General features: G+C 36.2%; 1 protein-coding gene across 4 annotated transcripts in view; it reads right to left on the bottom strand.

Moving 5' to 3' along the window:
- Positions 1 to 13756: 13756 nt before the first annotated feature.
- SLC39A12 (solute carrier family 39 member 12) overlaps positions 13757 to 16596 on the bottom strand; it is a 143588-nt gene continuing 140748 nt past the window's right edge. For all 4 annotated transcript variants that reach the window (XM_053573192.1, XM_053573199.1, XM_053573194.1 and 1 more), the window contains one exon: positions 13757 to 14227. In XM_053573192.1, coding sequence (XP_053429167.1) covers positions 14004 to 14227 — 224 coding nt within the window. In that variant the 3' untranslated portion in view covers positions 13757 to 14003. The remainder of the gene's footprint in view (positions 14228 to 16596) is intronic.

Consider the following 16596-nt stretch of genomic DNA (forward strand, 5'->3'; position numbering starts at 1 on the left):
TTCCCTGTCTCAAGTAGCTCTGACATTTAAGAGCCAAGATTTTGGTGACTAGCTGCCTTCTTTACAACATGGCCTTCAAGGTCACTATGGACAGTCCCATCTGGGATATCCCACTGAGGACCCGGAACCATGGTGATAAATGATAGAGCATACAGGTTTTATGGGCCAAGCGTGGAAGTGGTATACATCACTTTCACTTATTTTATTGGCTAGAATTCTGTGATATGGCTGAACCTCCAAGAGAGCAATAGTCCCAGTTTTGTGGTTTAGGGACAAAAGGAGGGTGGAGTTTGCTTTTGTATTTGACAACAAATGTCATTTTACTAAAGTATAACCAAATTTGACAGACTTTACATAATGTATAATATGGTACTGCTTTGAAATTATTAATGAAGCTTCAGCCAGTCATGGATAGGGAAAGGTCTGCTATCTTTCCATATTATTCTTTTTTTGTTTTCACTTGGGTATGAGGGTACATTGTTTGCATTTGTTAGGTAAAGCCCGAGTTGTAGTTGAGCCCCTCACCCAGGAGGTGTGCCATATACTCTCAGGTTGTGCCTGTTAGGGGGAGCACACCCATCCCCCTCTCTTCTCCCCTCCCCCAGCACATCAATCCCCCCTCCTCCTTCCCCTTCTCCTCCTCTCCACTTGACTTGAATAGTGTGTTTCTCAGGTATTTGTTCATCTACTGGTTTCATATTAGTAGAGGACATTGGATGCTTGCTTTTCCATTCTTGTGATACTTTACTAAGAAGAATGTTCTAGGAAAGTGGCAACTTAAGCACATCTGAATAACAGACAGTGGTAGAGGCAGGGCTTAACCACGTGTCTTTTAAACCCCAACTCTGAGACTCCTTTTTAGCACACCATACTTTTCTGTCTGGTATACTTCAAAGAACCCTGCTACACAGGTTAAAGCTGGGTTGGTAGTTGGAGAAACAGACTTACGTATTTGTTTTGTGTGTGTGCTACGATGACTAAAGGAACATACTTCCCAGAAGGTGGGCTAATCTCGGAAGTAACTATGAAGAGCAGAAGTTGTATTAATTCATGCCATTGTGTGTGTGTGTGTGCACCTGCTATGATCCAGGGCAATGGAGGCAGTAGCTTCAACAAGGAATGACTCCTATATTTAGAGAGCACAGCAGAGCAGAGAAGACCAGATGAAGGAGGATGAGTGAGTGCAAAACACTCCGGGAGAAATTTTTAAAGACAGGGAAAAAATGTTCTAGGCAGAAAGAAAGAAAATGCAAACACAGAAGGGAAGAAATTCAGTATAGTAGAATAATTGAAAGTAGAGTTTGAAAAAGGGATAGGCAGACAATTGATTATGAAAAATACCCAATTTATTCTATCTTTTGCTCTCCTATGGAAACAATATGTCTTTAGATAGGAATATCCTGTTTATAAGCAAAGGCTTTCACCTCCTAAACTTCCTTTCCTTTCCCTTCCTTTCCTTTCCTTTTTGAGACAGTGTCTCACTCCATCACAATGGGTAGAGTGCCTTGGATCATCACAGCTCACAGCAACCTCAAACTCTTGGACTCAATAGATCCTCTTGCTTCAGCCTCCCGAGTAGCTGGGATGATAGGTGCCTGCCACAATTCTTAGCTCATTTTTCTATTTTTAGTAGAGACAGAGTCTTGATCTTGCTCAGGCTGGTCTGATCTCCAGAGCTCAAGCAGTCCACCCACCTCAGCCTTGCGAACTGCTAGGATTACAGGTTTGAGCCACCATGCCTGGCATCCTATACTTCTTCTTGCCAAGGCACCTTGATTTTTTTCAATGGAAGGCACACACATATATGTGCTCTTCTGTCATAGGAGTACAGACAAATAAGACTCAATTAAGAAACACATTTGAATTTACCCATACAAAGTAGCCAGGTTATCTGTAGCTGAGATTCCTAACTGCCCACATCTCCTTGTTATGGAAACTCTGCTTTTAGCTGAAGCTATTTTGAGGTAGAATGTTAGATAAACCTAAATTAGATTATACTGCTTATAGTGTTTTTTAGGTCTTCCATACCCTTATTGTTTTGTTTTGTTTTTTTTTTTGGCCTACTTGTTCTATCAATTAATGAGAAAGGAATGTTGAAATCGCCAAGTAATATTGTGAATTTGTATTATAACTTTTAGTTCTCATTTTTGCTTCATGTATTTTGAAGGTCTGTTATTAGGACTATTATACTTTATTGGGAATTGACCCCTTAATTGTTATGTAGTCTTTATTTTTGGTAATATACCTTGCTCTAAAGTCTACTATGATACTAATGATACATTTCAGTATTCTTTTGGTTAACATTTTCATGGGATATCTTTTCCTATCATTTTAATCTATCTATGTATTTATGTTTACAGTAGGTTTCTTGTAGGCAGAATATAGTAGATAGATTTTGCCATTTTGTTCAATCTGACAGTCTCTGACTTTTAAGTAGGTTATTTAGTCCATTTACATTTAATTATAAAATGATTGAATTAAAACTAATATTATATTATTTGTTTTCCATATTTACATCTATTATTTTTTTTCCCTTCACTCTCTTTTTCTGCACAATTCTATGGTAACAAGTATGTTTTAGTATTTTGTTGTTTTAATTCTGATTAATGGCTTATCAGTTATACCTTATTTTAAAATTTTTATTTGTGGCTGTAGAGTTTACTATATACATTTTTAACATTTTACATTCTTCATTCAAATAATATTATACCATTTTACCAATTGTCTAAGAATCTTTAAACAGTGCATTACCTGTCAAGTGTGATTGCTTAAAACTACATTTCCTGCACCTTGGGAGGCTGATCTGGGAGGATCACTTGAGGACAGGACTTTGAGACCTCTGTTGGCAGTACATCTCATCCTCACAGAAAAATGTTAAAATAGCCAGATAGGATGGCAGGTCTTATACCCCAACTACTCAGGAGGCTGAGCCAGAAGGATCACTGGTGCCTGGGAGCTCAAGTTTACAGTCAGCTGTAACCATGACACTACATTCCAACCTGGGGCACAGAGTGAGACCCTGTCCCTAAAAATAGTATACTGCCAATTTTGTTCTTTCTATTGTGTTGTTATACATTTTACTTCTGCACATATTATAAACCCCACAATGCTTTATTCCATGTTTTCCTCTAAAGAGTTATCAATAAGATTAAAAAATTAAAAATACTTCATCATTATTTTTACCATGTCTAGTATCATGTTCATTTTTGGTATGTATATCCAGATTTCTGTCCAGTAGCATATTCCTTCTGACTAAAGAATGTGCTTTAACAGTTTTTACAGTGCAGATCTGCTGGCGGTGGACTCTCTCGGCTTTTGTTTGTCTGAAAAAAATCTTTATTTCACCTCCATTTTTCATTTCTATATTTTTCTGGTTATATAATTTTGTACTGACAGTGATTTTTGTCTATCTGCTTATTTTGTCTTTCAGTACTTTGAAGACATTGCATAGTTGCTCACAAGAGGTCTGCTATAATTTTTATTTTTGTTCTCCTATAAGTGAAGTCTCTTCTTTTTTATCTTAGGTTTTTAGCAGTTTGACATAAGGTGTTCAGGTGGGTTTTTTGTTAGTTTATCATTGAAAACTTCTTTCAAATCACAATAAAAATCAGAAAATATTTTGAAATTTGTCATGCCTAGGACTCTCCACTTCCTAAAAGTGCTTTCATTAAACACTAATAATAATCATAATAATAATGTTATGAAACAGAATTTCCCTCTGTGACCCTGGGTAGAGTACCGTGGCATTATCATAACTCACAGCAACCTCAAACTCTTGGATTCGAGCGATCCTCTTGCCTCAGCCTCCTAAGTAGCTGGGACTATAGGCATGCATCACTATGCTCAGCTAGTTTTTTCTACTTTTAGTTGACATGGGGTCTTGCTCTTGCTCAGACTGGACTTGAATTCCTGAGTTATAGCAATCTACCCACCTTGGCCTCCCAGAGTGCTAGGATTACAGGCATGAGCCACTGTGTCTGGCCAAAATTAATATTATTTATTTTTCAAAGACTTGATAGAATCCAATAGTAAAACCATTGGGACTTGAGATTTTCTATGTAGGAAGATTTTTTTTTTTAATTAAAAATCCGATCTTTTTAACAGGTATAAAGCTATTCTGGTTTTATTTTTCTTCCCATGCTGGTTCTTAGCTATTTGTGTCTTTCAACAAATTTTCCTCTTTCACTTGTCAGTTTTATTGCCATAAAGTTGTTCATAATGTTCTCTTATTATCCTTTCTATATTGATTTATAAATTCTATAGTTTTGGCTCTTTTTTGTTTCTTATATAGACAATAAATATATTTTTTCTTATCTAATATAACCAGAGGGTTGTCATATGCTTTTTGAATGTTTTCTAAGATAAGCTCCACAGTTTTATGTTATATATATAAATTTACATATATATACATTTCTAGATTCAGTTGGCTAATAGTTTAAAAGATTTTGATTTAATTTTCTGTATTATCTATACATTTCTAATGTATTGATTTCCAGTCTTTATTATTTCCTTTAGTCTACTTTGGTTTAACTTGTTTTTATATAGCTGCTTCACTGTAAATTTAGATAACTGAGTTTTTAGCCATTTAAATTGTGAGCTGTAGTTTGCCAACACTTGATTTAAAGGATTAAAAAGTAGAATGTACAAAACTTAAATGTTTCATTTAGATAAGAAAAATGAGGTAAATAATAAAATACAGAACTTGTTTTGTGTGTAATGTCAAAACATTTATCTTTCATCAAAAATCTAAAAATTTTTATTAAAATTCAAATGTTAACATGTTATGATCAATGAATATGAACAAATTATTTATTTATTAGCAGGGACCATAATATTTACTTTAAAAAATTTAAAGGAGCCACATTTTTAGTCAATATTTTGACGATAAATTAAATAATATGAAATACTTGTAATTAAAACTATTGGCAATTATCTTACTTACCATCTAATTGCCCAGGTAAAGAATCAACATTGCATTTCACACATTATACCTAGACACATACGTATGTATACAGATTAAGGCATAAAACAAGTTGCTTAATGTTACTGAATTTTCACAGTTACCATGAACAACTGTTGTGAACATTGAAGCCAATTGGTGAGTACCTCCAAAGTAGAGAAATTAATGGGCACGCAGTAACCACACAGGATAAAGCCTCTGGATGTACAAAGGTGCACCTTCAAAGCTCTTGCTCATAGATGGGCAGGTAACTTACATTTTACCATTCCACGCTTAGTTATTTTGTCCTAAGCCTGGAAGGACATACCTCCAAGATCACCAGGCTATGTTTTTAAACTCTGTGTCAGAAGCTTATCCTCATCCTCCTGGTGTGAAATCAAATTTTTTCCTTACTTCATTTATTATTTGCACTTACCAGATTGAATTGAATTGGAAATGACAGTTTATCTTTTGCCCTACACTGGCCAGGCAGGGCACTTCCTACCATCATCTTTCTATTCTTAGGTACCTAGTCCCATACTCACTGAAGACTCATCAGACCAAAGCAAATGTATTCATGAAGCTGCTTAGAAGAAACTAAACAGAAAGCACTTCAAAACAATCAATCCCCTTATTAAGCAGTTACTACACTACTTATTTTAATTCTTTGCCTGCTTTTCTGCATGTATCATTTAGAGCGCTGTGCTCTATGTATAAAGAGGGGTAGGAAGAAGAATAATGTAGACCTTTTGCACTTGGTATATAAAATATTCAAACTCTTCTATTCCTCCTGGGGGAAAATTGTTTGGCCTCAGGATATGGTGATATAAAGATAAGAAAAAGTCCCAAGATAAAAATCGTATTTTTCTCCTAAACACAATGCCTCTTTGTCAACTTCTCTGTCACCACCCACCCCTGCTACTTTAATATTTCTCTTCTCCATCCACTGTCTCTTTGATTACTCCTTGTTTCTCCAGCCAGAAATAAACAAAACATCCCAGAAAGCAAAGCGAACTATCAATTCTATAGTTGTTTTTTAAGTCCATAAACATACTTGCTGGATCTCTGCAGATTGCCGCCAGTTTTCACATTACTAGTTCGTCCTGTTAACAAATTGAAGGAGGACTTTCAAGTAAGTCACTCCCGCAGTGGTAAACGGGGAAAGTTTCAGTTGTACCTACCTTGTACAGAGTGCTCGGTAGATTAATTGCTCCAGAGGAAAGCCAAACACCATTATTCTGTGCTATCCAACTCAGTAGCCACTAGCCTATTGAGGACTTCAAATGTGGCTACTGCAACGTTTAAAAGTTTTTAAACCAAAGCAATGTACAGAAAAAAAGACTGCAAATGTGTATCAGTTAAACTAACAATTTTATATTGACTACATGTTGAAATACTTAAAATATATTTTGTTAAAATATTTTTGTTATTAAAATGATTAAAATAAATCTCACACATTTCTTTTTATGTGGCTACTGCTAGGTTCTGAATGTGCCCCTCCGAAATTCATATGTTGAAATCTTTTTTTTTTTTTTTGGCCGGGGCTAGGTTTGTACCCGCCACCTCTGGCATATGGGACCGGCACCCTACTCCTTGAGCCACAGGCGCCGCCCCATATGTTGAAATCTTAACTTCGAAGGTGACAGCAGGAGGTGGGATCTTATGGGAGGTCATAAGAGCAGTGCCCTCACGGATGGAGTTAGTGCCCTTGCAAAGGGGCCCCCAAGTGTTGCCTCGGGCCCCAGAGAGTTGCCTTGGGAACACAGCAAGAACACAGCCATAGGCGACCCTGGACTTGGGCCCTCAATAGACACTGCACCTGCCAGCACCTTGATCTTGGGATTCTCAGCCTCCAGAACTGTGAGAAATCAATTATTTGTTGTTTATAGGTGGATGTGTTTATGGTATGTTTCTTATAGGAGCATGAATGGATTAATACACCTATGGAAAAATTTTAAATTTCTAAAGTAATTTCATAACTGTTCGCATGATGTGTCCATTAAATAGTGCTGTTCTAGAGCTGTGGTCCCCTGGGCAGCAGACTGGTATGAATCCATGGCCTGTGACGAGCCAGGTGGCAAGGCAGGAAGCGAGAAGTGGGCAAGTGTATTTACAGCCTCTCCCTTTCTCTGGCATCACCTCCTGAGCTCCGTCTCAGGTCAGATGGGGGTGGGGGCAGCATTAGATTGTCACAGAAGGGAGCCCTGCTGTAAACTGCACAGCCGAGGGATCCAGGTTGCGCTCCTTGGAGAATCTAATGCCTGGTGAGGTGAGGTGGAGCAGGGGTGGTGGTGCAGGCACTGGGGAGTAGCTGCAAATACACATTATCATTAGCGAGACCATAATAAATCAGTTGCTTGTAGACTCATATGGTAAGCATCCCTCATCCCCCTCCCTCACACCCCATGGAAAAATGGGAAAAATTATTTTCCCATTGGAAAAATTATCCATGGAAAAATTATCTTCCATGAAACTGGTCTCTGGTGCCATAAAGTTAAGGACTAATGTTCTAGAGGATTGTGGATTGCCTGCTCGGACTCCCTTAAAAAAATGTTCTTGAATGATACACTACAGTTTGTTATTGCTGTTCAACATTTTTTAAAAACCTTTAAGTGTGGACATGCTGTGGTTTTCTAACTGTGGTAAAATACACATAAGATTTACCACCTTAGTCCTTTTTTTTTTTAATTTCATCTTAACCATTTTTTAAAATTTCAGATTAATGTGAGGGTACAATTAGGTGACAATGTTTGCATTTCTATCTTTACCAGTTTTAAGTGTACAAGTTAGTGATACTAAGTGCATTCGTAATGTTGTGCAACCATCACCACTATCTGTCTCCAGGACTGAAACTCTGCACCTGTTAACACCAACTCCCCATCCCCTTCTTTCACCTTTGGCAACCACCACTCTGCTTTCTGGCTCTTATGAATCCGAATACTCCAGTTTCTCATAGAGGTGGAATCCTGCACTATTTTCCTTTTGTGTCTAGTTTATTTTACTAAGCATAAGGTCTTCCAGCCTCATACCCGTGTCACAGCACGTATTGAAATCTCCTTCCTTTATAAGCTTGAACATATTCCATTATGTGTATAAGTTGCATTTTGTTTCTTTTTCTGCCTTCATCCATTGACAAATGGATGGGTTGCTTCCACATTCTGGCTATTGTGAATAATACTGCTATGAACTTGGGTGTACAAATATCTCTCGAAGTCCATGCTTTCAATTCTTTTGAGTATATAACCAGAAGTAGAGTTGCTGGATCATATGGTGATTCTACTTTTAAATATTGGAGGATAGCCGGGCGTTGTGGCGGGCGCCTGTAGTCCCAGCTGCTCGGGAGGCTGAGGCAAGAGAATCGCTTAAGCCCAGGAGTTGGAGGTTGCTGTGAGCTGTGTGAGGCCACGGCACTCTACCGAGGGCCATAAAGTGAGACTCTGTCTCTACAAAAAAAATAAATAAATAAATAAATAAATATTGGAGGACACTTTTTCACAGGGGCTAGACCATTTTACATTCCCACCAGCAGTATCCAGGCTTTGAATTTTCCCATAGCCTCACCAATATGTGTTATTTTCTGTTATTTTAATAATAGTCATCTAACAGGTGTGAAGTGATATCTGATTGCTGTTTTCATTTGCATTTCCCTAATCATTAGTTCTTTTTATATGTTTATTAACCACTTGTATATCTTCTTTGGAGAAATGTCTATTCAAGACCTTTGCTCCTTTTTTTAAAACTGGGTTATTGCTTTCTTGTTGTAGTTTGTAGGAGTTCTTTATATATTCTGAATAATGATTCTTATGTAAGATTTGGAAATATTTCTCCGATTCCATGGGTTACCTTTTCATCCAACAGAGCGAAAAGAGTTTTTGCTCACAAAAGCATCATAGAGTCCTTTGATATATTAAAGTTTTGAGGCTCAATTATATATATACATGAATTACATATAATTTATATTGACTGCAAACACACACACACATACACACACTGCCTGTTGCCAAATCCCATGTCATGAAGCTTCTCTCATATGTTTTAAGAGATGACAGTCTTAGATCTTACATTTAGATCTTTGATCCATTTTGAATTAACTTTTGTACGAAAGTATGCCAGTTAAAAATCTAGTTTCTTTTGTATGTGGATATCCAGTTTCCTCAGCACTGCTATGTGACAAGATTGACCTTTCTCCCATTAAATAGTCTCTGCTCGCTTGGGAAAATTGACCGTATATTGGAGGATTTATTTTTGGCTGTCTGTTCTACCCCACTGGTGTAAATGTCTGATGCCTGTTACACACCGTTTTGATCACTACATGCAGTGTTTTAAGAGCTATGGTGCTCTTTGCAAAGACTTTAGAAGGTGGTGAGCACACTGTTTCTCTGGGTGAAAAATACCACAGACAGAGATTTTATAGTTATTATCTAACCAAAAAGTAGTTATAGTTGGATGAAAATTCAATACCTGTAAAATCACCTACAGTCTTAGATTCTCTCACCAATCGATTTTTAAGCCATTCGAATGTTAGTAAAATTGAAGCTTCATGTATCATAACACATAAAAATTAAATGAACTCAAAACATTTACAATTATGAGCAATGAAAATCAGTATCTTTACTTTTCTTTGGAATTCACAATCCAGATTTTAACAACAATCCTAATGTTGACTACCCATGTGATCTTAAAAGCTGGATTCTAATTTCACTAACTTTCACTAAGGAAATCATTTCAGAATGGTCGAAGTTTGTTGTATGTCGTTAGTCACTTTCTAAAGCGCAAACTACTGAAAAAACAAACAAACAAACAAAACCCCAAAAAACCATTCTCCCATTGCTCCTGGAGGTAATCCAGGCTTTCTTTCATTACACAAATGGAGGGAGACCATGCTGACATAAATCTTCCACAGGAGCCAGGTGTAAAGGAAATACACAACTCTGCATTCTCAATTTTAGTCCTGCGTTTTCTTAGATAATTAATCAGAAAATTATATCTATGAGAAAGAGTAATAGGATGACCCTTTGTGATAACCTTTAATGGTTAAAAAAAAAAAAAATATATATATATATATATATATATATATATATATATATATATATGGCGTGTAAGCTTTAGCTCATTCCTTAAAACCTAGGGAAAAGGCTGATTTTGCTTCAAAGCTCCATGGTACTCTTTCTAGAAGAATCCCATTTTTAAAATATGTCCTTCTCATACTCCTTCCCCCTAACAAAACCCTAAAACATGGTAAAATATAAAACAAAAATCTCAGTGAGATGGCTTTAGGTCAGTGATTTTCAACTGGTGTGCTGCGGCACACTGGTATGCTGTGAAAAATTTGAAAGATCATTAACTAATTTTCAAAAGAAGTTCAAAGCACAGTAAATGTATATATATTTTTTTCACTCTTCCTTTTGATCAACATAATTTAAGTGCCGTGGAAGTTTAACTACAGGTTCAAGTGTGCAGTGAGATAAAAAAGGTTGAAAACTAATGATCTAGGCTACTTGGAGTTTTCCTCTAAGTGGGAAAACTAATGTTTAATAATGGTTTACTCCGTGCCAGGTGGTGTACTTTATATCAATCATCTTATCCTCTCCTCCCTGCACCCTTGGTGCTGTTATCAGCCTCTTACAGTCGAGGAAACTAAGGCCCAGAACAGACACAGTCTTGTCTGCAAATACGTAGTTGACAACCAGTAAAATTCTTAAGCAAAACATTAATCTATATATTTTTCAATAGGAAAAAGAATACTAGTGTAAACCATGAAAAGAACTTATTTTCATAATCCAACCTTAATCTTATAACAGACATATGCCTAGCATTTGTTATGATTCCTTCATCGTGTCTATTTTTAACTGTTCCCACCGTTTCACTGGCAAGCAGATCCTCAGTAAAATGCCACTCAAGCTGTCAGGGTAATATTCTCCTTTCTCTGTTAGGTTTTTACTTTCAGTTACTGCAATCCTAGCACTTTTAGTGGGTGAGTCTTAACTTACCTGGCCTAAGGTTTTTGCCTTTATAAAAGGAGATAGGAACAAATGCTTACTATTTTCTAAGTCTCTAAGAATGTATTAGGACAAAATTTAGAATGGAATTTTCTAGTATTTAATGACATGTTTGTGGATCTCCTTTTTTCCCAGCAGGCTAGCAAAAATTTTGATAATTATCTTTTTGTTTTCATTGAGATAAATTTCACATAACATAAAACTATTTTAGAGTGTACAATTCAGTGGCGCTTAGTTCATTCATAGTTTTGTATAACCATCACCTCTACCTAGTCCTGAAACATGTTCCTCACTCTAAGAGGAAACTTTTTTGAAATTGGGAAGTGTGACTCCTTTAACTTTGTTCTTCTTTTTTCAAGATTGTTTTAGCTATTGTTTGGGCTCCCTTGCAACTCCATACGAATTTTAGGATCACCTTCTCTATTTCTGCCAAAAAAAAAAAAAGAATGGGAAGAAGGAAGGGAAGGAAAGAGAGAAGAGAAAGAGAAAGAAAGAGAGAAAGAAAGAAAGAGAGAGAGAGAGAGAGAGAGAGAGAGAGAGAGAGAGAGAGAGAGAGAGAGAGAGAGAGAGAAAGAAAGAAAGAAAGAAAGAAAGAAAGAAAGAAAGAAAGAAAGAAAGAAAGAAAGAAAGAAAGAAAGAAAGAAAGAAAGAAAGAAAGAAAGAAAGAAAGAGAAAGAAAGAAAGAAAGAAAGAAAGAAAGAAAGAAAGAAAGAAAGAGAAAACCTATTGAAGTTTTTGATAAGATGGCTTTGGGAAATTCTGACATCTTAATGACACTGAGTATTCTAATCTATGAATATCAGATGTCTTTCCATTTACGTAACTCTTTAATTTTTCTCAACAATATTTTAGTGTACCAGTCTTATACCTCTGTAATTTATTCTTTTTGGTGCTATTGTGGATAAAATTTGTTTTATTAATGTCAATTTCATATTATTTCTTGGCAACGTATAAAAAAACAACTGATTCTTATGTGTTAACATTGTATCTTACAATATTGCTGAATTTATTAGCTCCACTAGTTTTTCTTTTTTTTAGAGATTCTTCAGGATTTATTGCATATAAGAAATGTCATTTCCAAAATGAGGTAATGTTATATCTGCCTTTCCAATTTTTTTTCTTTTTTCTCTTCTTGCTTTCCAGTTTGGATGACATTTTTATTATTTTTTTTTCTTGCCTAATTGCTCTGGCTTAGACCTGGAGTATGATAATGAACTGAAGTAGTGAGAATGGGTATCTTTGTCTTTTCACCTGATCTTCATGGAAAAGCTTTTATTCTTTCATTTTTAGTCTGGTGTTAGCTATGGGTTTTCATGAGTGCTCTTTATCAGGTTGAGGAAGTTTCTTTTCATTCCTACTTTAATTATTTTCAATGGTTATGATAGGGGTAGCCCTATAATAATATTACTCTACTCATCTACATGTGGAAGTGCTTCCTAGCCCCCATCTTTGTAAATTATTATTAATATTAATAATATTAATATATTCATAACCAATTCATATATGAATATTATATTCATAATCTATGAATATATAACTCATAGAAATGACAAGATTCCTAAGACAACCTTCATATTTGTGAAAGAGGTTAGATGCCTACTTTACTAATATGTTTTTAAATATTCCGAACAATCCTTTTTTTCTGTTTCACATCTCAGACCTTATTTTGTAGAATAATGCTTTTATTATTGGGTAGGTCAAGGGTTTTCCTTTTTTCATAATTTACTAAAAGTAAATATATGCAATTAATAAATAATCATCAATTGAGAGTCCTGATGTTACTGGAAGGGGGAGAAATTACCCCAAACATCTAAAAGCAAGAGACATTTACAATTGTAGAACTGAGCTTTCCCTAATTATTGAATAAATTATTAATACTTTGCTTTCACTTGCCTCAGTAAACTATGCCATATAAATCTAGTCATTGTCTTTATTCTTGGTCACGGAAAAGTTTCTGTAAATCAAATTTCTAAATCTCTCCAAAATAGTCGAGTTACAGGATATTCTTAACAGATTAGGAAAAAGCACTGGACAATTATATGGATCTTTGGCTCACTCCATACCACTTTCAATGTATTATTCCTAGAACTATCTCAGATTTAACATAACGTGAATTATTCCTTAATTTTTAAAGGAATAAATTGGGGAACAAAGAAAGTTGAGATCGATTTGACTGCCTTGATCAATCCTTGAAAAGTGCTACACTAGAGATGTTACTCTAATTTTCCTTAGTCCCCAGGTTCACCAGCAAGACACCATGGCTAAGACTCTCAATTTCTTATCTCTACAGTATGGGCTCTGGGCTAGATTTCAGGACAAAACTTGTACTAAAAATGTGGCCTTTGTTTATGGGTTTATATTTTTACGTAAAAATATTATTTGTGATCATCTGAAAAGGGCGTGTGGCTCAAAGGAGTAGGGTGCTGGCCCCATGTATCAGAGGTGGCGGGTTCAAACCTGGACGGGCCCCCTCCCCCCAAAAAAAACCTGCAATAAATAAATAAATAAATAAATAAATAAAATAAAAATAGTTAAGTTAGGATTTTCATTCAGACTTCAGTGAGTCATGATGGTACAATATTTTATATATTATACTCTTTGTTAACGTGTATCAGCATTAGTGTGAAATTTTCAAAATAAAAAGCCATTGTCAAAAAAACTATCAACCAGAGTTTTTAGGAGACATGATACTTTAGTTTATTGAATTTAGAGGAAAACTGAGATCCTGAAAAATCTTTGAAAACACTTTAGTCAAATATTCTCTGGCCTTTTCCCAAGTCCCGGGAATTAGCAGTATGAACAATTATCATCGCAAAACCGGACAGATTCTAAGTGATTTTATATTTTGTTGTCATTGTGTAAATAAATGTACTGAATTGGTTCTCTACTATTTTCTGCCTTTCCCTGAACATGTAGAAAAATGTTTGCAGTTAGATGAGGTTTTAGGTACTGAGAATTTAAAAGTGACATGTCTAAAAAGCAAAATACAATTAAGCAGTTTCCCAGGGTAACCTAGAGTGTGTTTTAAAGATGATAGATTTGACTCAGCACCTGTAGCTCAGAGGCTAGGGCACCAGCCACATACCCTGGAGCTGCTGGGTTCCAATCCAGCCTGGGCATGCCAAACAACAATGACAACTACAACCAAAAAATAGCCGGATGTTGTGGTGGGCTCCTGTAGTCCCAGCTACATGAGAGGCTGAGGCAAGAGAATCTCTTGAGCCCAAGAGTTTGAGATTACTGTGAGCTGTGATGCCACTGTACTCTATGAGGGCGACATAAGGAGACTCTGTCAAAAAAAAAAAGATGATAGTGTTGCTTCTGTGGTTCAGAAGACTTAAGAATTCACTCTAGATTTAAACATGAAGGACTTAATGCACTTAACCTTAATGTCCTTTATCAGTAAGGGCGGAAGTCAAGAGTAAACTTTTATTACTTTTCAAGGTTCCTCTCAACTCTAAAATCGTATGATTTTATGCAGAGACGTTGAAAACCAGTGAAATACTTTTCTTTTACATTCCATTTTTTTTGTCTTATTTGGAGATGGCCTCTTCACAGGAAATGACGTTTCTCAGGAAGGATTCCAGATCATTCAATCTCTTTATTTTGTATTCCAAATAAAGTAACAGAGAGAATCTAAAACTTGCATTATGTCCAAAAGGAAGAAGGTACACACAGATATGTCTTCTTCTTTCAGGTCATAACGAGACTTCAGCACAATTTAGAAATATTTTTTGTACTTCTAATAAGCAATCCAGATGCCAGAATTACTAGCTGAGTCGCAAATTTAAGGAAAATGTCTCAGTCATACTTTAAGAGACACCGTAAACGGTCTTTATAATTAGGGTACTAATGACAGTATTTTTTGCTGATAGCGTACGTTAAATCTAAGTGTTCCGAAGAACATTACAAAGTAATGTAGCCTAAAAAATATTTTGGCAGCTAGGGTTCCTACTGCACACAAAGGACTTTTGGGGGAGTGACATACTGTTGTCACTTAAGCCACAGAAATAAAACAGATACAAAATGCCAGGTGGCAATAATCATATAGAAAATTCCTTTCTTTCATCCTGAGAAATCCCAAAGCTTTTTGTAAATGTAAATGGCTCCGCTAAAGCACAGGCCCTTCTCCAGAGAACAAGAACTATGCCTTTGATCAGACATGTTAGCAACAGCAATTTGAGGAAAGGCAATGTCTATGCAAAACTGCAATAATAGATTTTTCAGCAGTAAGCATAGTGCTAGAATTCTAAGAGATAATAAGTTACAAAAATAAGTAGGAAAGTTAAACCCTAGCAGCAAACACATGATATTTCAGTAAAATTTGAATTTTTTCCAACATGTACAGTAATCAGCAAGCGCTATGCAGTTGCTTCAGAGATTATTCAATCCTGACAACAATTCTGCGAGGTATATTCCAGTATTATCCCTAGGTACAGATGCTTAGTATCTGAGAAACCTTGCCCAAGGCTAAGCACATAATCAGTGGTAAATATTGATAAGATATGTATCCCTATATGTAGGTATGGAAGGTAATCATTTATACTATGGATATTAGAGATTTGTCTTGAAATCACCTAATTAAACTAGATAAAGAAACAGGAATTCCAAGTGGTGGAATTTTGTCATCATCTGGCATTGGAACTAGATTCTAATCCAGGAAATAAAAGGTAAATTTTTGACACGGATAGAGTCCCACTCTGTCACCCCAAGTAGAGTGCAGTGGCATCATCCTAGCTCACTGCGACCTCAAACTCCTGAGCTCAGGTGATCCTCCTGCCTCAGTCTCTCAAGTAGCTGGGACTACAGGTGCCTGCCACCCCACCAGGCTAATTTTTCTATTTTTAGGAGAGAGAGAGAGAAAGAGGTCTTATTCTTGCTCAGTAATGTTTTGAAAGAGAGAGAGGGGGAGGGAGGGAAGAAGGGAGACAGGGAGAGAAAGAAAGGAGTAGCAATCAAGCAAGAAAGGGGACAAAAAGAAGAGAGAGAAAGGGGTAACAGACAAAAGAGGAATCATAATCTGCTGAAACCTTGTGGAATCAAGCCAGTTATTTAAGTAACTTCATTTTGAGACAAACCTCCTCTAATCAGGGTAGTAAATCAAAGTCCTCACATACGAATAAAACTATAATTTTCAATGGCTTAATGCTTCAGGGCATTAGCTATTACCCAGGTTTGGGGACCCATAAATACCACCCCACTTTGTGTACCTTTAGAGGTGTCCTTGGACCCTTCTGAAGATCAGCCTCATTAGCTGTAAATTAGGAAAAATAATCTTTACCTCTTGAATTCCTGGGGATTAAATGCTTTAATAAGCAGAAAGAGTTTAACAGATGGTAACTGGTCCCTAAGTTGATTAATCATTCTTCTCTTTACTTTCCTATTAGGAAGGAGAGTGAGCAGGATTCTCTAAGGTTTGTTCACTTTCACTTCCGTGTGCAGAAGGTATAGCGATCAGAGCAGGGGAGGTGGGGACATTCACAGTCAAAAGTTCATGCTCCTAATTCTGGCATAATTATTTCCTTCAATGCGTTTTTTTGAGAAACTTGCTGGTAGCTGTGAATCCTTCAAATACTGAGTTTTAAAACAGTGATCTTGCTGTTTCCCACCATTTGCAGGCATGACCATGGCTGTCAACATGAGACACACACACACAAC

This window comes from Nycticebus coucang, chromosome 20 (assembly GCF_027406575.1).
Source record: "Nycticebus coucang isolate mNycCou1 chromosome 20, mNycCou1.pri, whole genome shotgun sequence".
Taxonomy (NCBI): domain Eukaryota; kingdom Metazoa; phylum Chordata; class Mammalia; order Primates; family Lorisidae; genus Nycticebus; species Nycticebus coucang.